At 35.0% G+C, this 25,315-nt stretch overlaps 2 protein-coding genes and 1 pseudogene across 2 annotated transcripts; 2 read left to right on the top strand and 1 right to left on the bottom strand.

Moving 5' to 3' along the window:
- Positions 1-859: 859 nt before the first annotated feature.
- Positions 860-5,021, top strand: LOC136233786 (uncharacterized; annotated as a pseudogene).
- A 1,121-nt stretch (positions 5,022-6,142) lies between these two features.
- LOC136233003 (uncharacterized) lies at positions 6,143-9,013 on the top strand. Its single transcript, XM_066022514.1, has 4 exons — positions 6,143-6,256; positions 6,386-6,503; positions 8,558-8,649; positions 8,742-9,013. The coding sequence occupies exons 1-4, from the start codon at positions 6,241-6,243 to the stop codon at positions 8,804-8,806; spliced, it is 291 nt and encodes a 96-aa protein (XP_065878586.1). The 5' UTR covers positions 6,143-6,240; the 3' UTR covers positions 8,807-9,013.
- A 7,246-nt stretch (positions 9,014-16,259) lies between these two features.
- Positions 16,260-17,895, bottom strand: LOC136233085 (MYB-like transcription factor ETC1). Its single transcript, XM_066022635.1, has 3 exons — positions 17,758-17,895; positions 16,554-16,632; positions 16,260-16,471 (listed from the first exon to the last, which is right to left on the bottom strand). Exons 1-3 carry the CDS (start codon positions 17,810-17,812, stop codon positions 16,384-16,386), a joined length of 222 nt encoding a protein of 73 aa, XP_065878707.1. The 5' UTR covers positions 17,813-17,895; the 3' UTR covers positions 16,260-16,383.
- Between the last annotated feature and the right edge of the window lie 7,420 nt (positions 17,896-25,315).

The raw sequence follows: 25,315 nt of genomic DNA, 5'->3' as shown, positions 1-25,315 counted from the left end.
AAGAATCTTGTTTTGTCGATATGTAAGAACAATTTTTTTCGAGATAAAAATGTCATTGATTGTAATCAGAACTTAATAGTGTAATCTGAAATACCTTATTTTGTAAATTAAATCATACAACAGACCTTTATTTGCAAACTTTTAAACCACATGCCTATATTTATAAATTGGACAAACCACAAACATTATTTTTTGCACTTTTCCCTATAATCTATTATCTTATTCAAATGGTATATTGTTGTATATATATAGTAGTTACAAACAAAACAAACAAATGTAGAGCAAGGATGCTGAGGTGGCAATATCACTAAATATCTTTACAACGATAACTAATCAATAATTAACACTCTAATAAACTATTATACTCTAATATCCGCTTCTCAAGTTGGGAATGTTATATTTAACAATCCTAACTTGGTAAGAGGTGATTACATTTGGGAACTACTCAATTTCGTGGTGAAAAGATCAACTAGCTGGTCTTGAGAGGAAACAAATGGAGTAATTATAAATCCTTATTACAAATACTCATGAACCACGTGACAATCAATGTTAATGTGTTTTACCTTTTCATGGAACACTGGGTTTGCTACAATACCATGACAACTTGATTATCACATTTAAGTGGAATGAGAAAAACATGAATATGAAATTCTAGTAGTAAGTAATTCAACCACTTTAACTCGCTAATAGTAGTTGCCATGGAGCGAGCGATACTTAGTTTCAGCTGTTGATTTACTCACAATTGATTTCTTGCTTCTTTTCCTGCCATGAGATCAAGCTATTACCAAATAAAATATAGTAATAGTGACTGTTTTTTGGTAATTCTGCATCTACACAAGTCCGAATCGCAATAATCTGAATGTGTGCCATTAAAAGCTTTGCAGCATTGGTGCCCTGTCTGCTTTAATCCATACTGTGCTTTAAGATAACTAGTTGGTGGAAGTATATAAATGTCCTCATCCATATATGTATAAAGATAAGCATTATTCACATCCACTTGATGAATAGACTAAGCTCTGGTAGTTCCAATGGCAACAAAAACTTGATTGTCACTGTCTTAAGCCCTATTTTTTGTTACTTAATTTTAGTATCAGTAATTTCAATTTAGTTCAGTAATTTATCATTACGTATTATAATTATAATTATTTATTATAATTATTAGTAGAACCATTATTATTTTTATAAGTTTTTTATTTTAATTATTGTTATTTTTAAATATTTGTATTATTATTTCAGTTTCAGTAAAATTCAGTTCAGTTGAGTTTACTTAATTTCAGTAAAAAAGAACATGACCTTATAGTCATAGGAGAAAAACTCTATGTATAATCCACCCCTATATTTCTGGTCATAACCTCTTGTAACTAAACGTGCCTTGTATCTCTCCATACTCCCATCCTGGGACGGATCTACAGTGGGGGCAATGAAGGCACTTGCCCCCACTGAGATCTAGGAAAATTACCGCTACTGATTTGAGTTTTCTGGAAATTTTTCCCCCTCAAAAATAAAAAAATGCATTGATAGAGGAGGAGCTTACTGTTGTCTGCGCGTAAGAGGAGGAAGGAAGCAGGAAACCTATTTTTTTTCCTTCTGTTAGAGAAAATGACGCGGTTCCACGGGAACGACGTCGTTTTGTCTAATAGAAGGAAAAGAAAATTACATTCCTATCCCTCTCATTTTGTTGAACCAAACGAAATTAAAATCCCAAAAAACTGAACCTTAACCTTCTATATCATCGATCTCTGATTCTGTCAATATTTCAGTCCTCAAGTTCTACTACTCTTCAAGTCCGACCGACCGGCCATCATTGTTTGTTTGTTGGTCCCCTCTTCTCTTCTCTTTCCCGTTCGTCTCTCTCTGGTCGTCTTTTGTCAAAATCTCAGTGTTTCTGCTGCTTCCTGCAACTCCATCGAAGGATTTAAGAAACCCATCTTCTGCAATTAAACAGAAGGCTGAATTGAAGGTTGAATTATTTTTGATTTGCTTCATTTATCTTTAATTGAGTTGTTAAATTGTGGTTGGTTGTTTGTTGTTGGTTGCAAAAGTTGCAGGGATCGATTGTTTTTGCTGAAGTTAGTGTTGAATTGAATGTATGATTTCTTTGGATTGTTAAAATTTATTGTTTTGAACCAATTAGTACCAATTTAGTATTTTGAATAAATTGAACCAATTCAGTTCAAGTGTTTTGAACGGGTGCTTAGTGTGTTTTTGTGGAAAATTTAATCAATATCTTTGAACTAATTTAGTGCAATTCTTTTGAACCAATTTACTGTGTTGAATCAATTTAATCTTTTAATTGTTTTGAACCAATTTAAATTAAATTAAGCAATGGTTTGATCTGAACCAATTAACAATTTACAAGCAAATTTTTATCAGCAAATTAGTAAGAACTTGAACCAATTGGACAATTTAACATTTGACTTAACTAACTTAAATTTCATTATATTTGATATGCTTAAGTTAAGCTTAACATTTAACTTAAGTTATTTAAATTTGTAACCATTTGATATGCTTAAGTTAAGCTTAACATTTGGCTTTAGTAATTTGTAACCATTTGATAGGCATTAGTAATTTGTAAACATTTAATGCAGATTATGAACATTTAAACATTTAACTTAAGTTAAAAACATTTAAACTTAACTAACTTATTCTCTAATGCAGATTATGAAAAAATACTTCGCCAGAAAAGAGTCGATCAATGAACAAGCAATTGACAAAAATATTGATGCAAGAGATAGACATGTTCTTCAAAACAACCTCAGATAGAAATTGATTTGAATGATCTTCCTTCTGATCCTGGGTTAAGAAAATTAATTAAGGCTATCATCCAAATGATCGAGATAAAGTTCGAAAAGCTTATCTGCAAAAAAAAAGTCCATGTCAACCTCATGAACATGATTTTCCACAAAGAAGAATGGGGCAAATATTAAGGCGATTTGTTCCTACATGGTTTAAGGAGTATATCACTTGGTTGGAATATAGCATTTCTAAAGATGCAGCTTTTTGTCTGTGTTGTTATCTTTACAGATCAGATATTGGAGAGCAAGCAAATAAGGATAGTTTTATTATTGAAGGATTTACACATTGGAAAAAGAAGGAAAGGTTTCAAACTCATGTTGGTGCCCACAATAGTGCTCATAACCAAGCTTGGAAACAATGTGAAGACTTGATGAATCAGAAACAACATATTGAAGTATCTTTTGAGACTCATTCAGTTCAAACTCGAAAGGAATACAAAATACGTCTAACAGCAACTATTGATTGTATTCGGTTTCTTTTACATCAAGGACTAGCATTTCGAGGAAATGACGAGTTTGATGATTCAAGTAATCAAGGGAATTTTCTAGAACTTCTAAAGTTTCTTGCAAATCATAATGAAGACATAAGAAAAGTCACTTTAGACAATGCTCCAGGTAACTCTAAACTTATTGCTCCTGATATTCAGAAGGATGTTGTGTGTGTTGCTTCTATTGAAACCACTAAAGTTATCATCAATGATCTTCATAATGAACTGTTTGCTATTTTAATTGATGAATCTCGGGATATATCTGTGAAAGAGAAAATGGCAATTGTATTGTGTTATGTGAACCCAAAAGGATGTGTGATTGAGCCCTTTCTTGGTATTGTGCATGTTAGTGATACAACTGCTTTATCACTTAAGTTAGCAATGAAGGGATTATTTTCCAAGCATGGTTTAAGTATATCAAGTTTACGTGGGCAAGGTTATGATGGAGCTAGCAATATGAATGGTGAGTTTAATGGCCTAAAAGCATTGATCTTGAAAGAAAATCCTTCTGCATATTATGTCCATTGTTTTGCTCATCAATTGCAGTTAGCTCTAGTTGTTGTGGCAAAAAAAACATGTTCGTGTTGCTTTGTTGTTTAATGTTGTTTCTAACTTATCAAATATTGTGGGAGCTTCATGCAAGAGAAGAGATCTTCTTCGTGAGAATCAATACGGTAAAGTTATTAAAGCACTACAAAATGGAGAGATAGAAAGTGGTACAGGATTACATCAAGAAACTTCTCTTCAACGAGGTGGTGATACACGATGGAGTTCATATTATGTTTCATTGGTAAGCCTAATCACCATGTTTCCCTTTGTGATTGATGTGATTCAGGAAGATGGAAGAAATTTAGAGTAAAAAGGTCAAGCTTGTGCTTTACTTGCTTTGACTCAAACATTTGAGTTTGTTTTCAACTTGCATTTGATGAAAAAGATATTGGGATTTACTAATGATTTGTCCCAAGCATTACAAAGAAAAGATCAAGATATCATCAATGCAATAAGTTTGGTTAACATTTCCAAGCAATTACTCCAACAAATGAGAGATGATGGATGGGCTTCTCTTCTAATTCAAGTGGCTTCTTTTGTGAAAAAAATAAAATCATTGTTCCAAATATGGATGATATGTTTGTGGATCAAGGAAGGTCACGAAGAAATACTCATAAAATTACAAACTTACGTCATTATCAAGCTGATATATTTTATACTGTCATTGATATGTTTAGAGCTCGGTGAGCGCTTCACAGAGAAAAACTCAGAATTACTGTTATGTGTCGCGTGCTTAAATCCTGTTGATTCTTTTGCAGCATTTGATAAGCAAAAACTTACTAGACTTGCCCACTTGTATCCATTTGATTTTTCTATAGTGCAGATTGCTATACTTGAGGATCAATTGAATATTTATATTTTTGATATGAGATCTGACAAACGGCTTTCTGAGCTTAAAGGAATTGCAGATCTTGCTAAGTGCTTAGTTGAGACAAGGAAGAGTGTTTTGTATCCTCTTGTTTATTTGCTTGTGAAGTTAGCTTTAATTTTACCGATTGCAACTGCTTCAGTGGAAAGAGTATTTTCGGCTATGAACTTAGTGAAAACTCCACTACGAAATCGTTTAGGAGATGATTTTTTAAATGATTGTTTAGTTACATATATTGAGAGTGAAGTATTTGATAGTATTGACAATGAAAAAATTATCCAAGGTTTTCAACATATGAAGAAGCGTAGATGCCAATTATGAAAGATATCACTTTATGTAATCTATTTTGATATATTATAATTTGAATTATTTATTTATGTTGTTATTGAATTTTTTTTACATCGTATATATAGTTTGCCTCCACTATAAAAAAAATCATGGATTCGTCCCTGCTCCCGTCGACATTGTACTTCACTCTAAACATCCACTTAGATGATATATGCTTCTTTCTTGAAAGTAAATCCGTCAAACTCCAAATATTACATACAGAGTATTGAATTTACATTTGATTTCAATAAAGTCATACCAACCAATTTGTGTAAAAAAACTCATCGGAATATTGACATAATATGTAAGGTATTTGATTATATGCCAGTTAAGAGTTACGTCAGATATGTTTGTCTTTTATGGTTAACATAATAGACATATGATAACCGATGTGTGCCATATAACAAATGCTAAACCAGAAAAAAAAAATATTTTAAAAAATCACATCCTTTTTGATTTAGGTGCTTAATTGATAATAATATTTTGTATTGCAACAATATTCCGGTGGGTTTTATATACAAATTGTTGATAATAATTTTATTGCAATAAACTATGCAATTAAGTGATTTTCTAGAAAGAAGAAAATGAAATTTAATAACCTTTTTAATACAAATCTAAATTTAAGTGATTTTAAATATGAATAAATCGTCAATTTGGCTTCTAATATTGGTAGAAATTTTTTATTTTAATTCAAATTGAAGTTTATGTATCAATTCAACTCTCAAATTTGTAACATTTAACAAATTAATTCAAATACAATCAATTTTAATATTTAAAATTTATTAAATTTGGCATAATTTATCAAATATTGACAATTTCAACACTGAATTAATATCTAAACTTCGATTTTAACTAAGGGTGACCTTTAATTCTTTTTAAGGTGTTCGCTATGGTTACTTTGTTTTTTACAAAGTACCATTACTTTGTGTGGTTTTCACCATTGGATTAATTTTATGCTCTATCATCCAATGGTGAAAACCACACCAAATAACGGTACTTTGTAAAAAACAAAGTAACCATAACGGGCACCTTCTTTTTAAATATTTAGCAAAGAAAAAATGAAGAATTTAAATATTTATGCTAAGAGGATAATATAGTAATTTCGAGGATCAAAAGTATAACTTGAAATCGGGTTTTTGATCTCTGCTGGGCCTCCCACTTTTTCTGTCCGGGAAATTCCAATTAGGGCTCCGATTTCGTCTGAGGAAGAACAATGGTGTGCGAGAAGTGTAAGTTTCTGAAATTTCTGAAAATATTCTCATCAATTCGGTCAATCAGTTCACTGCAAATTACTCTGTAAGCAATTATCTTGTACTTTTTCCCCGCATTTTTTTGAGAGGATGGTTTCTCTTTTTCAGGCGAAAAGAAGTTATCCAAGGTTATAGTTCCTGATAAGTGGAAGGCAGGAGCCAGCAACACCAATGAAAGCGGTGGCCGTAAGATCAACGAGAACAAGCTCCTTTCTAAGAAGACAAGGTACCGTTTTTTATTTTTTGGCATTAATTTTCGATGCTTTGTTTGTTTTATCAATGAATTCGCTTTCTCGTCTGTTTGCTGTTCGTGAATTGATTTTCTAGCTCATGTTTCGAGTTCACATCGCAATTTTCTATTTCATTTCCATAATTGTTTAGTTACTTCTTATTGGCGGTGGAATCGATCTGTTCATAGTTATTAAAGGCGAGCCTATGGCGCACCAGGAGCAGGCCTTAGCGCCATGGCGCTCGCCTGGTGCGCCATTTTGCGCCAAGGGGCAGTTGCCAAAGGCGTGCCTTGGTGAGTTGGGGGCAGTTTATAGGTTTTTTGACAGTTACGTATATGGAACAAGTGTTCTGAAGGGTGCAACATGAGAAAAAAAATATATATTAAAATGAAAGAGAGATTATACATTTGAATTAATTAGAAGAGGTAACGACATAATCTTATTATAAGAGGAAAAAGTTTAGTAGGACAAAACACAAAAAACGAATTCAAACAGAAACAAAGTAGCCAAGGGAATTCAAATCAACATGAGTGGTTAATTTGGAGAGTTTTGATGAGGAGTAGAACTTAGGATTTACTATTCAACATTAGCTTTCTAACATGGGGTTTATTTTGCATTTTAAAACCTATTTATGCTTAATATTGTCATGATTTAGTATTCATTGTATTTTTATGTTAGTTTTATAATTTTTGTTTTTATAAGTGCGCCTTGTATCGCTATGGCGCGCGCCATCGTCGTGCACCATGCGCCAAGGCTCCAGGATCCCTAGCACCTTAGCGCCTCATGCGCCTTTAATAACTATGGATCCATTTAGTCATTGGTTACAGGTATATTAGGGGCAATTTCCTGTTTACTTTGTGTAGTTCATCTGCTCAAGAATTCAGATCACTGTTGATAAGCTAGAAATTCAGAGTTATTTATATCTTAAACTGAATTTGAAGCATTTATGATAAAAAAAAAAAAGCTTGTGATTTCAAAGTTAGAAATTGGGGTTGTTGGATCTAAAATTGATTCATGAGCCGGTTGTGATCAGTCAGTCAGTCCCTTTAGTCGTTCATCAACCAGGCCTCCAACCTGGGCCGGTTGTGGTCAGTCATTTAGCTGTTTTTCAATAGGTCCCCAACCAGGGAACGTTCAATAAAATATTTTTCTTTGGCTTGATCTTCTTCTCTTTCCTTGCAACTGGAGGGTGATAAAATGACAAATCTTCATTAAAGCTTCACTTTTATTCACGACTTCTTGCAAATGTATCAAGAATGCTTGAAGTTCCTCTTGAAATCTTTTAACTCTAGGTCGGGTAATTGGTCTCTCTAGAAGTTGCATCCCTTGCATCGGGATTCTATCAAGAAATTGGAGTTGTTTGAATCTAAATTTGATTGAAATCATAAGCAAATAATGTGTATCATTTACATTGTTCAGTTATTGATCTTCTAGAATGGATGCGCGTGAAACTGTTAGTGTTCGGAACCATGGTTTCAAGTTCCTTCTTTTTTCTGGTTTAGTTACCTTGTGTTCTGTCAGAACTAGGGTTCTGAGTAAGAAAATTAGGGAGAGTAGAAGAGAGATTTAGGAGGAAGAAGAGAGATTTAGGAGGAAGAAGAGAGAAAACAGAGAAAAGAAGGAATGGATTTCATTAAAATTGTGCATAAGGAAACAGTGTCACACTCAGCCTCTAAATAGGCAGTAAAAACAAATAGTTTGTTAGCAGCAGGCACAACTGTACTAACAAACTCACTACCAAACAAAATAGCTAACAACCTAGAGAATCTATTCTCTAAGATAGGCTTTAGGGAATTAAAATGGCCACTCAGTGCCAGCAATACAGAGATAACAGAACACATTAAAATAAGTAACTAACTTAACTAACAAGGCTAATTACTTATTTAGTCCCTGAACTCTTCTAGTACGTGACATGTTCTTGTAAATTATACTAGGCATGTCATTTACTAGTGTAGTTAAAATGTAAATTGTTTTAGTAAATATCCATAACTCTTGATGGGGCAATCTTATGTTGCTTATTTGCTTATACTGTCACATTTTTTGCTTACAGATGGACTCCTTATGGAAATACAAAGTGCGTGATTTGCAAGCAGCAAGTACACCAAGATGGAAAATACTGTCACACTTGTGCTTATACAAAAGGTACCATGCTTGGTCTGGTGAATACTTATGATTCAAAAAAATCGTAGTATAACAATGGAGCTATTTTTTTATTTTTCTTATGAATTTTTCAGGGGTTTGTGCAATGTGTGGGAAGCAAGTACTGGACACAAAGTTATACAAACAAAGCAATGTGTAATTCAAAGCGGATGCTATTCGTGTTTCAGGTCAGATGTAATGCCTTATTAGGCCCTTGAATGCTTTGATCTCAATCGGTAGGACTGTACTTGCATGTTTGAAATTGACATTGTAAAGATCACCACTATTTGTGTAATGTACTAAATACTAACATCCTTGCACAGTTCCTAATCAATGAAATATGATGATGATAATAGCTTTTTCTATACTCTCTTGCTGTCTCTTGCGTTAATATTTGCCAAGTGATGTATTTACCGTGTTTTTTCGAGAGTTTTTAGGTGAAGTACATGCCTTTGTTATTATTATGTTGATGAAACAACTACTGAAAATGCACAACCACAACTCTGTAAAGTTAAACTGTCCTGTCAAGAATTTTTTTTTGTTCTTTTGAAGGATGGCTTCCTTTAAAATGTTGGGAACATGGACTTTTGCCCCCAATTTTTTAGGAATTCGTGATATTAGTTTTGAAGCCTGTTTAGTTTTGTTGTTGTTTTCTGTTGCGTAGGTGATAGATATTAGCCAATTTTCCTTGCTAAATAGTTAGTAGTAGTTGTTTTTAAATCATAATCAAACACTTTATATTTAATGTTTGGTGTAAAACATAAAAAAAGAGCTACAAAAATTAGTGCGAAGATGTTATTCCTAATAGCCTGTTTACATTTCTTCTATGTTCTGTAACCGAGTGACTACTTCCTATGTTGCACAGAAGCGGATATCAGGAAACATTATTTCTAAAACATAGCCATCAAACGGAAATGGATACAGACACATACATGATAAATACAAAATGCTACTAAAAAGGAGTGTCCGTTCAACATAGACTACTTTTATACATAACATGAGCCTGGAGATGACGTTGATTTGGAGTTATTTGTATAATGAGTTAATTTAGTCTCTAAGAACTTAGCTTGTGAGATCAATTGGGTCCAAATTGAATTTTATGTATTTAATTTAGTCTAAACTTGATTTTTTTTTGTCAAATTAGATCGTTTGGTTGTTTTTAATAGTTATACCTGTCATTTTAGACTAATCTGATCCAAGATGCGAAGTTGAATGACCAGATTAATACTAAAATTCACTTTGGGTCAAGTTAATTACCCCTTATTTTTGGTACTAAGCTATGTTGCACGTGTCCGTTTAGTATCCATTTCTGTTGTCGTTTCAAGGTTATTTTATGGATTCCGTCTCCGTCTCCGTGTTTGTGTCCGTTTCCGTATTCGTGCAACATAGATACTAAGTGATCATTTTTTATGTTTGCTATGTTTTGAGTAGTCTTCTGTGCCTTAATCCATATTCTGCAGTCAAATTTTAGTTTATTTTAGGAGTAACAATTTATGATACGATAATATGGATAATATGATTTATAGAGATAATCTAACTGGTACGATATGTTTGATACAATCATCATTTTTGGGAGAAATTATTAGGAGCACCCGGTTCTCCATGTCAAATGGAGGATCTCTCATGCATATTTTGTCATGTGTAATATGGACTCACGCATATTATAAGAGGGCCATTGTTTTAAATATTAAATGGGCCCACAATACATGTGTCCAATTATGAATTGAGGGTCTTTCAAGTGACATGGAAGACCTGATGCTTAATATAAAAACTCCATTTTAGGTCGGTGCCTTTTATATTGGCCCTGTTTGGTAAGAAGTTTTTTGGGGTAAAATTAGATGTTTGAGCCACTTTAAAGGTTTTGACTAGTTAAACCTTTAATAGCGGTGTTTGGTGAAGAGATGCTTGAAAGAGTTTATTGGTCTAAAAAACTAATTTTGGAAAAATTGGTTTTACGAGTTTTTTCAATTAGCTTATTGCTTCATACCTCTGAATGACATTTTTACCCCTAATTACCACCCTTTAACCCTAAATAAAGGTTTTACTATGTTCTTATTTGTTATTTTAAACAAACAACTATTAGCAATCAGTTAAGTTTTATTAAACAAGTTTACATAATCAGCTAACCGAAAAGTAATCAACTATCAGGGGCGATTATATATATAATTGCTTATGATAATCTAACACACAATTATCACACGTCAACCCGGAATTGTCGCCTAGGGCTGTAAATGAGCCAAGCCGCTCATGAGCGGCTCGGTGATCGGCTCGATAAAAGTTCGGCTCGACTCGGCTCGATTTGTAAACGAGCCGCTCGTGAACATGGTTTACTGGCTCGGTTCGTAAACGAGCTGAGCTTGAGCTTGAGCAGATCAAAGCTCGGCTCGAAAGCTCGCGAGCAGGCTCGATTAGAACATTTATGAACAAATTTTAGTGTTCTAGAAAACTATATAGTTTTGTGTTAGTTCACAAATATCTAAACTTAATATTATTTCATTTGCTATTAGATTAGTTCGTTCACAAACATAATAAATCAGTAATAGACGAACTATTTGTAAGCATCTTGTTTATTTATTCACGAACTTTGCTTGTGAGCTTGTTTATGTACACAATTAAAGAGTTATTTGTGAGCAAACTTCACAAATATAATTAACGATTTACTCACAAGCAATTCATGGTTAGATAATTTTCTTAATGAACCAAGTCCAAAATAGGATTTTGGGCCCGAAACAAGCTCGAAGCTCGGCTCAAGCTCGTTGAGCAAGTCAAAGCTCGGTTCGGGCTCGGCTCGTTAATTTTATAGCAAGCTCGGTTCGGGCTCGAGCTCGTTAATTTTATAGCGAGCCGAGCTTGAACAGGCCAAAGCTCGGCTCGGCTCGATTACAGCCCCACCTCAAATTTGTCCACTTAGAGATCTATTATTAAGAAATCACTTATTGAGTTGTATATTAGATTACAATTTACATCCCAAGTTGAGGATATATATAGGATTAAATTAGTGTACATTTTAAAAATAATAATAAAAATTAACAATTCAACCATCAATCATTTTGTTTATTTATTTCAATTTTAAATGTAGAATTCCTTCTCACTTCATGAGTTAAATTAGTACATAAAACTTAATATTATTTATATATATTGCAACATATAGGTTTGAGGCTTATTCTCCATAAATAAAGTTTCAGATTAATAGTTTTAGGTGGGGCTTACTTTTTTTCTCTGGAGGTGAACCAACCAATAGTTATGTCTTGCATATTGCCTTACAACATCTGTAAAAAGTATATTTACGGATTAGGACAATTCATAAACTAGATAAAGAGAAAACATTCACATTAAGAGTATACAGCAGCAAACATTCACATTAATAGCACAAAGACAATCCACACTAATCACATATAACAGCGAATAACAACACGAAAAGGGCTTCTTCAAACCTTTTTTAGTAGATGAATTGAAGAAATTAAAATTTTGTAAAGATAATTAAACAGGCTTATAGGAGGAGGACATGACGTATAAATAATGCACGGATGCTTTTATTAATACAAAGATAGCAATTATACACCTTAAATGCCCCCATCAGTAGTAGTAGTAGTAGTAGGAGGCTACTGCTAAAGATGGGAGGAGCTAGGCTGATCCTTGTAACAAGTCTCGGTAAGACTTGTCACTCCTCTTATAGTGTTTGTTACACCAACTCGAGGTCTAGGGTCAGTGGACGTTACAATGTTTCGTTCATCATTGCTCCTGGTTATCTAGACACTCTGTTAATTCCAAAAGAAATCCTCGTGGTTACGCAGATGAAGGGCTGGCGTTTTTTTTTTTTGTCAAAACAAAGATTGTGCTTGTCGCTATTTGTAAAATCAAAATAAAAAATTTCAAGAATCATCTACAGAGTTGTAGGTGATCCTTAGGAGCAGGATGTGTTGCGTGTCATCTGTTGATAGATAAACGTGCGTCCGTATATCGAGCCCTGATATTACTTAAGCCCACTTAGTCTGTGATTTACGGAATCAGGCGTGATTGTTGTAACATATTGATTCTTGGCGATACCTCTTGAGATTTTATGAGCCAAGGTCTTCAAGACGGGATTGTATTGACCAGCTTTACTGTGATAACAATCTTTTCTGGATGACGGGATTGTATTGACCAGCTTTACTGTGATAACAATCTTTTCTGGATGACGGTCTGGATTTTATAAATATTATTATATGACGAGTTTATATTAGTCTAAAATGAGTTTTCTCATTAACATCACTCTTAAAAGGGCCAAAGAAATGTGGGAGGTAGAAAAGAAATATCTCATTCTAGTGGTTGCACCACAAAGTATTGAAAAAGGACAAACATGATATGACAATATTATACAAATTTCAATCAATCTTTTCAGTAATAATTATTCTTTTATCATAGAAATTGAGAACAAAATTCCAATTAGGAGATATCGTTAAGGATAAGAATGGGTGTCTAAATTTGGAAAAAAATTCCCAATTCTAATTCAACACATATGAAATATCATTAATGAGGGATGAGATTGATAATTCACAAGCCACTTTTGTGATAAAAACAAAAAGTTACAAAAAAAAAAAAAAAATTCACAACTCTTAGTAGCTATGTCATTTTAGCTATAAGAGGAGTCAGTCGACCATTGAGCAGCGCGTCAATGACCGTTTTCTGACTTCTGACGTTACAGATTTCAGCTAAATCTTTCTTTAAATGGATGACGGAGAGACGTTTATATGACAAAGTTTTCTGTCTTCTGTCGGTTTGCTTTATTTGGAACGACTGAGTTGACTTGTCTGTCAACGAGCTTTTGTTCCGAATCTGGCTTATGGGTCAAACTTAAGCTTTGGACCTTTAATGCTCTCAGTGCCTTTTAAATTGTCTTTGGATTTATGCTTTAATTTAAATCAACACATAACAAACACATCAGTATAAATCAAACTTAATTCAATTCTGGAATTTAATATTTTGAAATTTTAATTTTTTTAATAATTATTTTTGTCCAAATAAAAAAAACTCGTTTCAACACACGTGCTCTCTTAGTATTAAAAGGGGCAAAGAAATGGGTAAATTTACACCCATGGCCACTGAACTTTACCCATTTTCACATTATGACCATTGAATTTCATTTATTTTCAGTATGGCCACTGAACTTTACACTTTTTAATACCGGTGGCAACTCAATTTTAACTAACTTCTCAAAACGATCGTTAACGACCTCAAAATGAAAATATTCAAGAATTAAAGTTGTTCAGAATGACATTTACCATGAAACCATATTTTTTATTTTCGAAAATCACATTTTTGGAGCTTTCTCTCTCTAAAAATTCACTTTTTATCTCCTAACCAAACAAGACCTAAATCACCTCAAAAAGAAAATTTTCAAGAATTAAAGTTCCTTAGAATATTATTAACGCTTTGGATTTTTTATTTTTAGTCGTCAACGGTCGTTTTGAGGCGTTGAGTGGTCACTAGTGTTAAAAAGTGTAAAGTTCACTAGTCATACCGGGAAGAAATGCAGTTCAGTGACCATAATGTAAAAATGGGTAAAATTCAGTGGCCATGGGTGTAATTTACCCGCAAAGAAATATAAGAGGTAGAAAATAAATTGTGATTCTAGTGCTTGCACCACAAAGTTGTGAAAATGGACAAACTTGATATGACAATATTAGACAACTCAAGCAAATTGACAAATCTTTCAATCAATCTTTTCATTGAGTAATAATTGTTCATTTATCATAAAAGTTGAGAACAAAATTCCAATTAGGGGATATTATTAAGGATAAGACCATGGGTGTCCCAATTTGGAAAATAATCCCACTTCTAATTCAACATGAAATATCACAAATGAGGATTATTTTGCTAGAGTTTGTCAATTTTACACATGCATGCTCTATTTATTTATTTTTGTTAAATCGAAATTGTTGAATTCTTTTACGTATATATACATATGTTATCATCTGAGTGGTCCAGAACTAATTTTTCTGTAAAAAAAATAAAAGTTTCAAAGTTGAACTAGAAGATTAAGTTGTTTTGAACAAACTGAGAGAAATTTATCTTTATCATATATTAATCCAGGGATAAATTACATCTATGGCCATTGAACTTTACTCACTTTAACATTATGGCCACTGAACTTTACACATTTTTAACATCGGTGACCACTCAACGTTTTAAAATGATAGTTGGCGGTTTTAAAATAAAAAATTTGAAGAGTTAATGATATTCAAATGAACTTTAATTCTTGAAAATTTTCGTAGGTGTTGTTTGATTAGAAGAGAGAAAGTGAATTTTTGGATAGAGAAAACTCCAAAAAATATAATTTGGAAAATAAAAAATGTGATTTCATGGTAAATGTCGTTCCGAATAACTTTAATTCTTGAATATTTTATTTGAGATTATTAACGATTATTTTGAGGAGTTAGTTAAAGTTGAATGGTCAAAGTTCCATGGTCATGCCGTTAAGAATTGAAGTTCAGTGACCATAATGTTAAAATGGGTAAAGTTCAGTTGTCATGAGTGTAATTTATCCATTAATCAAGTTTGATTTTATAATAAAATTGAAATTTAATAAGCTAATTAACTACCCTCAACTTTAATTTGCTGAAATTATCTATGGTAGGGGGTTTGGCGTCGCAGGGGTGTCTCCGCCCCTGACATTAGCAATAATATTGATAGATTAAGTTATTTTCAAATTAAAAAATACAAATATATTGTTCCAGTATTCTGCATCAGTTGACCATCAGTTTTTTGTCCAATAAGTACAGAACACAATATAATGTAAAGAGATAGAGAATTTGGTATAACAATTTTCTTGGCTAAGTTTGATTCTTTCTTGTTATTCTTTGGAGTTTTCATAGAGGTAGAACCATCGTTCAAATCCTTGCAAGGAATCCATTAATCTAAAATATTAAATTGAAAGATAAATTGGAAAATAGTTTTATTATTATTATTATTAGGGTAAATTAAAAAAACTTGTGATTATAATTTTTGTTAATTAGTGATCTTAGAAAGATGATAGAGGTTTTTTGCGGTGCTAAAAACAATGATCTTTTAAATTGATACTTTTAAAATGACCGTTGACGATGTCAAAATTAAAAAATTCTAAAAAGTTTATGATATTCTTAGCAACTTCAATTCTTCAACTTTAGTTATTTATGATGTTATTATGTGAAGAAGAGAGAAAGTGAATATTTAGAGAGCCAAATCCAAAAATGATGATTTTGAAAAATAAAAAATTTGGTTCCACAGTAAATGTGATACTAAACGACTTTAATTCTTGAAATTTTTCATTTTATGATCGTCAACGGTCATTTTTATAGCGTGAAACTAAAAATTTATCGTTTTTAACAAAACGAAAAACCCGGTTCTCTCTTCGTCAAAAAAAAAAAAAAAACACTTGTTGTATGACCGTGGTTTTTTTTTTTTTTTTTGAGTTTACCCTTATTATTAACATATATCTTACTCCTTACACAAATAATCAACTGATAAATAGAGTTGTTAGGATTTTAAACTTTTAAAACTACGCGATTTAAGTGTCGGAGATTAATATAAGATATATGATTGGGCCTTAACTATAAGCTCGAGCTTTTAGTTCGGTTCCATGACAGAGTCTCCGATAACATGCCAATAACCATTTAATTCAAAAATTTAAACTGATAATAATGATTAAAGAATTTAAAAAGTGAAGAAAATCATGAAACAACCCCACGAATTTTAAAAAAAAAAACTTGGATTACAAATTTAAGAACTAGTTGAATATCTTGAATTCCAGTACTTCTCAATCTCCTCTGCTGTTCTTCCTGGAATCCTCCCAGCAATTAGATTCCACCTAGAAATTACATAATCGTGTCAAACAGATAATCTCTGTAAATCGTATTGTCGTGTCAGAAAATGAAAATTAAGAAAGGTACCTTTCTCCAACCAAATTGTACATCCTAATTACAAGTTCTTCCTCATCTTCAGAGAATTCCAGCTTTGAGTTCTCTTCATCTGAAAACCAAAAAGCACAAATTTAAAACTTCAATTAAGAATCCAAATAGTGGCAGAGCCGGGAAAGAGAGTCCGGGGTGCTATTGCAGCACCTCCAGACCCTTTTTCTAGTCAGTGGCCACCTGAAAATGCTCATCTTAGAGTAAATTTTCGGTGGCCGAAAATGCAACAGACACAGTGCCCTCCCTTCGAGACAGTAAAAAGAATTAAATCAGTGGCGGAGCTAGAAATGTGGTCTGGGATGCTATTGGAGCATCTCCAGACCCTCTTTCCAGTCAAAAGTTGCCTGAAAACGCTCATCTAAGAGCGGATTTTGGTGGCCGAGAATGTAACAGACATTAAAAATTCAAAACTTCAGATAAAGGATCGAATCAGCGGCGGAGCCAGGAAAGTGAGTCTAGGGTATTTCAGCACCTCGAGACCCTTTTTCTAGTCAGAGGGCTATCTGAATCTGCTCCTCTAAAAAAGGATTTTTCAGTGGCAGAGAATGTAACAGACTCTGTGAACTCCCTTCCAGACAATAAAAACTCAAAATTAAAGAATCCAATTAGTGGCGGAGTCAAGAAGGAGAGTCTGAGGCCACCTGAAAACACTCATCTAAGAGCGGATTTTGGTGGCTGAGAATGCAACAGACAACATGCACTCCCTTTCGGACGATAAAAACTCAAAACTAAAGAATCTAATCAGAGACGGAGCCAAGAAAGAAAGTCTAGACCACCTGAAAACACTCATTTAAGAGCGGATTTCGGTGGCAGAGAATGCAACAGACACCGTGCACTCCCTTCCAGACAATAAAAACTCAAAACTAAAGAATCTAATTAGCGGCGGAGCCAAGAAAGAGAGTTGAGGCCACCTAAAACACTCGTCTAAGAGCGGATTTTGGTGGCCAAGAATGTAACAGACTCCATGAACTCCCTTCCAGACAATAAAAACTAAAGAATCTAATCAGCCGCGGAGCCAAGAATGAGATTCCAGGCCACCTGAAAACACTCATCTAAGAGCGGATTTCGGTAGCCGAGAATGCAATAGACCCCGTTCTGCCACTGAATCCAACGTTGGAACAAAAAGAGAAATTGAAGAAAATACAGAGGAAAAGAAAAAGTAGTAAGTAGGTGAATTAAGAACCTTGATAGTCCAAGTAGATCTCATCAGAAGTAGAAGAATGTTCAGAATCAGCCATGTGGGGATCAAAATAACTCAACTCCTATCTATCACCAACCAAACTTATGATCCTATTCAGTTTTGTTAATAGGGGCATTTCCTATATCTATATATATATATATAATGAAAATAAATATAATAACGAAAAAGCACTGTTTTTTAGAATAAAAAAGAAAGAAAAAAAATCAGGGTAAATTACACTCATGGTCATTGAACTTTGCCTATTTGTACAGTATGGTTACTGAACTTCAAAATATAATATAAAAACCACTGAACTTTACAATTTGTTACACCTGTGGCTACTAAATTTCTATGAATACCTCAAAATAAAAAATTCCAGGAATTAATGATATTTTAAGCAATTTTAATTCTTAGAAGTTTTCGTTTTGAGATCATTTAAATGTTGTTTGGTTAGAAGAGAAAGTGGATTTATAGAAAGAGATGGCTTCAAAAATGGTAATTTTGAAAATAAAAAATATGGTTTCATAGTAAATATAATTCTGAACAACTTTAATTCTTGAATATTTTCATTTTGAGATCGTTAAAAATTATTTTTATGAGTTAGTTAAAGTTTAATTGCTACATGCATAATAAAATGTAAAGTTCAGTGAATTTTATGTTGCATTTTGAAGTTTAGTACAGTAAAACATCTATATAGGAATACTCTATATAAGAATAACATCTATTTTATTATAAAAAAACTCAGTCTCAACTTGGTAATAACCTCTATTATCAAACTTTATTTAGTAATAAACTTCCAATTGTTATACAAATAGACCGGTCACAAGTGTATTCCTATATAGAGGTTTTACTGTAGTAATACTATGAAAATTGATAAAGTTGAATGGTCATGGGTGTAATTTACCAAAAAGAATCTTATAAGAACGGATGGTGGTGAAGAAGGGAAGACTGAAGAATGGTAGTTGTGTAGTGATATATAAAAAGTGTAGTTATCTTATCTAGCACTTGACTAGTAGTGAAAAGAACTACATCTAAATATTTTGTTGAGACAAATAAAACAAAACAAAAAATATAATAATAATCTTTATGATTATTTTTTTCCTTTCACGAGAGACATGTGTGCTTTAATTTAGGGATAAGTATAAAAAAAATGGATAAACCATAATGGCTCCTCAATTTTACCTTTATTGTCTTGTTTAATGTAAAATTACCTTAATTATATTTATCATAGTAGAGATGTAAATGGGGCGGGGATATCGTGTCTCTGACCGTGATGTGCTCCGATAGAGATGGAAATTTCCGATAAAAATCCCGTTTATAAGACAGGGATGGAGATAGTTTTGTCTCTCGTGGTGGGGATGAGAAAAGATATCTCCACCCTATAGGGATCCCCGTCTCTAATCTTCGATGGGGATCCCTGACTATTTTTCGTGATAATTAATTTTTTTATGATTTAAGTATTTTTTAATTAAGTGATTGATTGTTTTCAATTTTTAGTTTTCTGTGGTTTGAAAAATTTGATAATGATTGTTGATGCTTGATATTATTAGTTCCTTATTCTTAAAAGTTTTAAGTATTACTAACATAAACGGTGATTCCCCGCATGTAACAGGGAATGGAAAAATTTTTGTTGGGTATACATCTCAAATCTCACATCGGAAAGATACAAGGGAGTTACATAGTTTATAAAGAAGTTCACCAAATATCTAGTATGAAGCCTTTTGGGAAGGAGCCCAAAAACAAATCCGTGTGGCCTTGGCCCAAAGCGGACAATATCATACTAATGGTGGAGCTGTTGGTGAACTCGTGGGCCCAACAAATGGTATCAGAGCCGATGGTTCGACTGGGAGAACGTGCATGCAATGCTCGGAGTCATGGTGCATGAGATCTAAGGAGATGTGGGAGGCTCTCAGTGTGACCTCGCGATGGGAAATCTGTGCTTGGTGCCTTGTGTCGAAAGTCTTCTTGATATTGTGGTGGTCAGGCAGGGTGTTTCGCGGATTGGCGGCGGTACAAGATGATTAGACAGATTATCGCTGAAGGGGAGGCTCGTGGTCTTATGGTCATTGGTCTGAGGGGAGGATTGTTAGGTATACATCCTAAGTCTCACATCGGAAAGATACAAGGGAGTTACATAGTTTATAAAGAAGTTCACCAACTACCTTAGTATGAGGCCTTTTGGGAAGGAGCCCAAAAACAAATCCGTGCGGGCTTGGCCCAAAGCGGACAATATCATACTAATGGTGGAGCTGTTGGTGAACTCGTGGGCCCAACAATTTTTTTTGAAACATCTATAAACAGGGAATGAGGATTCCCCACGGGACGGAGATAGGGATAAATTTCTTCCCGTTTAACTCGCGAGGACGGAGATGGGAAATGCATTCCCCATCCTGTTTACATCCCTATATGACTGGATGAACTTTACTATTTGTTGGCGATATTTTCAAAATATCCCAATTTTCAACCTTGATACGCGTTCGTGAGAATTAAAAATGGTAAAAATAATGCGGGCGTGCCAGAGAAGCTATTTCTGAAAGGGTAAAATGGTAATTGAATAAAGTAAATAAATAAAATGCACCTAAATTACTTGAATTCTACACGAAAAGCGATTGATGATCGTTACAAGGACTGAAAATAAAAACAACGGTATTGGGCTCCGACGTTACTTGATAGGTCGGTCGGAAAAACAATTTTTTAATATAAGTACCAAAAATAAAGCAATAAAACGACACAAAGATATAATGTTTTTTTAATTTTCTTTTATATTTTTATTGATTTTGTAAATATTTTTTAATATTTTTGTATTACAAATAAGCATAAAAATTACAACTTAAAAACGATAACTTTAAACCTAGAAATATAAATACGTCACAAAAACAAATATATACGGGATGAAATAAAATTAACCGATCTCTTTGATGTCGTTGGGATGTGTGAAATTGAGGATTAGAACTCTGGAAAATCGGCTCGGGAGCTGTTGCGTTGTCCGGGTAATTCTGGGCGAATTTGGAGCAATTCAGAGAGTTCAGGGATTGCACCAGCAATTTATCACCAAGTCATCAGTAAAATGGGACTAAACTGATACTTTTGTGGGACTTTCGGGATCGATTACGGGGGCTGTAGAGATCGGATTTGAACCAAACAAAGGCTAGTATTTAAAGTTAGTGTGCAAAGAAAATGTCTAGAAATGGAATTTTAGGAAAAAAAGTCGAGTAAAGCAGTCAGAATAAATTATTGAAAATGCAGCGACAGAATAATTGTTTGATAGTTGAAAAACCAAAAGTTTGCTTCTGTTTGGTGGAGGGAGGGTGTTTTAAGGACGATTAAGAAGACTATATGGGTCGTTTTTTACGAAATAAAATTTGGAAAACGGCTCACCAGAAAAATTGTTTGATGAATTTTTAAATAATGAAAAACTCAAAAGCTTGTTTCTAGGTTTTTTTAATTGATTGAGATCAATAAAAAGTTTTTAAACGTGATTTAGAATAGGTGTGTAAACTGAGAATGACTCGAAAATGGAGTTTCGGTGATCTCGGTTTCACGAAAAATGCTTAAAGCTCGGAGGAAGATGACAATCGTGAAATTTGATTTAGACTAAGAGAGTTCGAATCGAGAATTGGGTAATGATCTAAATGACTTAACTAAGAGATTGCAAAAAACGATTTGAGAATTGATTGAGTAAACTAAGAGAATTTCAGATTTGAAGTTTCTAAAAATTGGAAGCTTTTCTGAAGAACGGGAGATTGAAGAACTAATTCTGGAAATTGAGACTTTGTTTAAACTGATTAGATGCTAAAGGATGATTTCTGAAACCTAAAGATTGATAAAATGGCCGATTTTGGCAAGGAATTTTATAGACAAATTAGTTTGTTCTACGTTTGATTGATTTTGAGTGGAGCTTTGGAATGAAGGATTTGAGCTCAATTTATAGTAGTTTGAGCAACAAATTCAATGTTAGTGGTGTTAGAGATAATATTCTAATTATCTCTGTAAATAGATTCCTATCTAGTTAGAGTTTCACTCTGTCTATATTCCTAGCTAGGTAGAGTTTCAATACGACTATACTTATGTATTGTATTCCTATACAAACTATTATTGGCTCACTATAAATACAAGGCCTCTGAGCCAGAATCATTAAGCTGATTCAATTCATTATTATGCCTATTACTTATCTGTCTATCTCCATATTCCTATCATTATCAAATCATTCATTCAACATGGTATCATTAGTATCAACTTCCGCATCTTCCGAATCCTCTGATCATCCTCAATCCCCCAACCTATTCCCAATACAAAGCTTCCGTCGCCGCAAAAGCCACTGCCACCGCCGCTGCTGCCGCTGCCGCCACCGGCGTCGCGGCCGTCTCCATCGCACCAACCACGGCTTCTGATCCCGCGGCTGCTCAAAACGTGAACGACACCCTCGGAGGGTCGTTTGCATCGTCGGGGTGGAGATTCACCTCACCGTTTGTCACTGGAGAATCGGAATTCCTAGCCACCACCGTCGCTGCTCCTACCGCAACAGTTCTGCCACCACAGAAGACGGTAGGCGACTTCTTTCCGGCGGATGTCCGCGATGCGCTCCACACGTATCTGGCGGCCAGCGCCCGTGCGCCCACCGTGGGACCTTCGACGTCTGCGGCTGCGGGTCAGTCGGCGCAGGTTGCGCAAAACTCAACCGTAATAGGCGCGGTGAATCTGCTGTCCCCAGAAGTTCAGGCGGCACTCCATGCTTTTCAGGCGGCCAGCGCCCGTGCGCCCACTACGGCACCTCCGACGACCATGGCTGGGGGGGAGCCTGCGAAGGTTGCGCAAAATCAGGAGGCAACCGGCGCGGCGAACTCGCTGGCCCCGGAAGTCGAAGCTGCGCTTAGAGCATTCCAAGCGGCCAGCGCACGCTCACCGTTTGCACACCCAACAACAACAGCAGCGTCGATCCAAACCGCGAGCCGTCTTCCTTCCGCGGCTCCAATGCAAACCGCGACACCGACCACACCCAACGACACTGAAATTCTAGCCGCACTCACGGCATATCAGGCGGCTATTCCACAAATACGGAATCCGCAAGTTCCGATTCAGCAGCCATCCGTTCAGGCACAACAATCTGCAACACCTCCGACTCTATTTTCTCCATCAGTTCTGGCTGCCCTAGCAGCATATCAGGCGGCTGAAGCCAGTAACAAAAATCAGGTTATTTCTGAATCTCATACTTCACCGTTTTGTTACAATACTCAATTATCTTATGATCCCTCACCATCTTTCTTCTCAAATTCTTTTCATAACACTGTTGATGCACCGTCAACCAATGTTAGACATAATTTTATTTCTTCATCCATCCCTCATAATACAAACAATCTTGTCCATCCAGAACCTATACCCACTCATGTTGAACAACCTAGACAACCACCCACAAACATCAATATCAACATCAAATTAAACCCGAACAACTACAAAGCATGGAGAATGTCCATGGAATCTACCCTTCAAACCTATCATCTTCTTCCTCACATTCTTAGTTTAACACCACCACCACCCAAATTTATTCCTAGAACAGGTTTTGTGACATCAGCTGCGGATTTAATCATAAATCCATCGTTTATTCAATGGGATGATGTAGAAAATGTGGTTAGGACTTTGCTCCTAAATTCAATCACCGAAGAGGTGTTTTCTGAGATTGCATATCTCAAATACTCACATGATATTTGGCTAGCCTTAGAGGATGCCTACGGGCTAATTACAGGCAGCAAGCAGTTTCAGATGGGAGTCGAACTGCATGAACTTGAGCAAGGAGGAATGTCTGTTACGGCATATATGCAAAAAGTGAAATCCATCCTTGATGATCTGGCTGCCTCAGGGAATCCGTATCCTCGGCATCTACTACCGTTAGTCCTTTACAAAGGTTTAGCAGAAGAGTATCGCTCCACTGTTCAAAATCTTGTAACTCAGCGCGGTACAAACATCAACTATCAAGAGATTTTGCATAGCTTGAAGATAGTTGAGGGCATGATTCAATCAACCAGAAAGACAACTCTGCTTCAGCCTGAGGCCAATGTATCCACCATGGAAGCAAATTAAGCAAAGAAGCAGAATCCAAAGAAAAGAAGAAGTGGCAAGTGCTACAACTGTGGTGATCCAAGCCACTGGGCTGACAAATGCAAAAGACCAAAGAACAATTCAAGAACACAATAAAATCCTGGCCCACAAGCGCACATGGCATGGCAACAACCACCGAATCCATTCATGGGTCCTAATCAGCCGTGGTACCCAGACACAGGAGCAACTAATCATATGACGGCAAATCCAGCTCAACTCCAACAAATGCAGCCATATCCAGGATATGATACAGTTCAGTTTGGCAATGGTCAAGGTTTGCAAATTTCTCACTTTGGAAATTCAAATATCAATAATTTGAAAATTAATGATGCCCTACTTGTTCCCAAGCTTACCAAATCTTTACTATCTGTTCAAAAATTTACCCGTGACAACTCATGTTTCTTTGAATTTTGGCCTAACCATTTTCTTGTGAAGGACCAAACAACTGGGGAAATCCTGTTACGGGGCCCGAGTAAAGATGGACTTTATGTGCTTACACCCACCCTGAAGGAGGCGCTAGTTGGAGAGAAGGTGTCCTTTGAAAGGTGGCATGCACGGCTTGGACATTGTTAGAATCAGACAGTCAGCTCAGTTCTCAAAGGAAACAATCTATCCTCTTCAAAACCAGTTAGCAAATGTTCTTTTTGTCCATTAGGCAAGCTTGCTAGGAACTCTTTACCATCTATTAGTCGCTCTAGCACATTTACTTTTGAAAACTTACATCTGGATGTTTGGGGGCCAGCTCCAGTTGCTTCTTGTCTTGGTCACCGTTATTTTTTAATGATCATTGATGAATTCACCAGATTTGGATGGGTTTTTTGTTTAAAGAATAAGAGTGATGTCTTTTCAACCTTCTGTGATTTTTATGCCATGATCTCTAATCAGTATAGTGCAAGGGTTAAAAACATTTACTCTGATCTTGGGGGGGAGTTTCAAAAACTACAACCTTTTTTCAAACGCCATGGCATTATACACAAGATTGCATGCCCTCACACTCATGCACAAAACGGTATAGCTGAGAGGAAAATTAGACATGTTGTTGACACTTGCCTTACTTTGCTAGCCAATGCATCTTTACCTCCAAAATTTTGGAACTATGCCATGATACACATCATTAGGCTAATTAAATACTTACCCACCAAAATCCTAAACAACAAGTCACCCTATTTCTTGTTCTACAAGAAACAACCTGCCTATAAGGCCTTACGCATTTTTTGGCAGTGGTATTTATCCCCTTCTTCGTCCATACAATCAGCGCAAATTTGATTTTCGCTCCAAGCTATGTGTCTACCTTGGTCCATCAGAAAATCATTCCGGGGATATCTGTCTTGAATATGCCACCGGACGCATATACATCTGCAAGTTTGTGCAGCACAATGAAGAAGTCTTTCCTGCATCAACAATCACTGCATCATCACCTTCATCTAGCAACTCAGGGGTAAGCACATCGTGTCAACTACCATCTCTA

The sequence above is a fragment of the Euphorbia lathyris genome, chromosome 6, assembly GCF_963576675.1.
Source record: "Euphorbia lathyris chromosome 6, ddEupLath1.1, whole genome shotgun sequence".
Taxonomy (NCBI): domain Eukaryota; kingdom Viridiplantae; phylum Streptophyta; class Magnoliopsida; order Malpighiales; family Euphorbiaceae; genus Euphorbia; species Euphorbia lathyris.
Note: the sequence above shows the minus strand (reverse complement) of the source record. Positions and strands in the feature narration are given on the sequence as shown.

Bases quoted from the DNA above. Each gene is read 5' to 3' on its own strand.
- LOC136233003 (XM_066022514.1), top strand. The intron at 6,504-8,557 runs GTACCGTTTTTT...TTTTGCTTACAG, and splicing joins CTCCTTTCTAAGAAGACAAG to ATGGACTCCTTATGGAAATA. The intron at 8,650-8,741 runs GTACCATGCTTG...TGAATTTTTCAG, and splicing joins CACTTGTGCTTATACAAAAG to GGGTTTGTGCAATGTGTGGG.
- LOC136233085 (XM_066022635.1), bottom strand. From the start codon at position 17,812: ATGGCTGATTCTGAACATTCTTCTACTTCTGATGAGATCTACTTGGAC. The intron at 16,633-17,757 runs GTTCTTAATTCA...TTTGGTTTTCAG, and splicing joins GATCTACTTGGACTATCAAG to ATGAAGAGAACTCAAAGCTG. The intron at 16,472-16,553 runs GTACCTTTCTTA...TGTAATTTCTAG, and splicing joins TACAATTTGGTTGGAGAAAG to GTGGAATCTAATTGCTGGGA.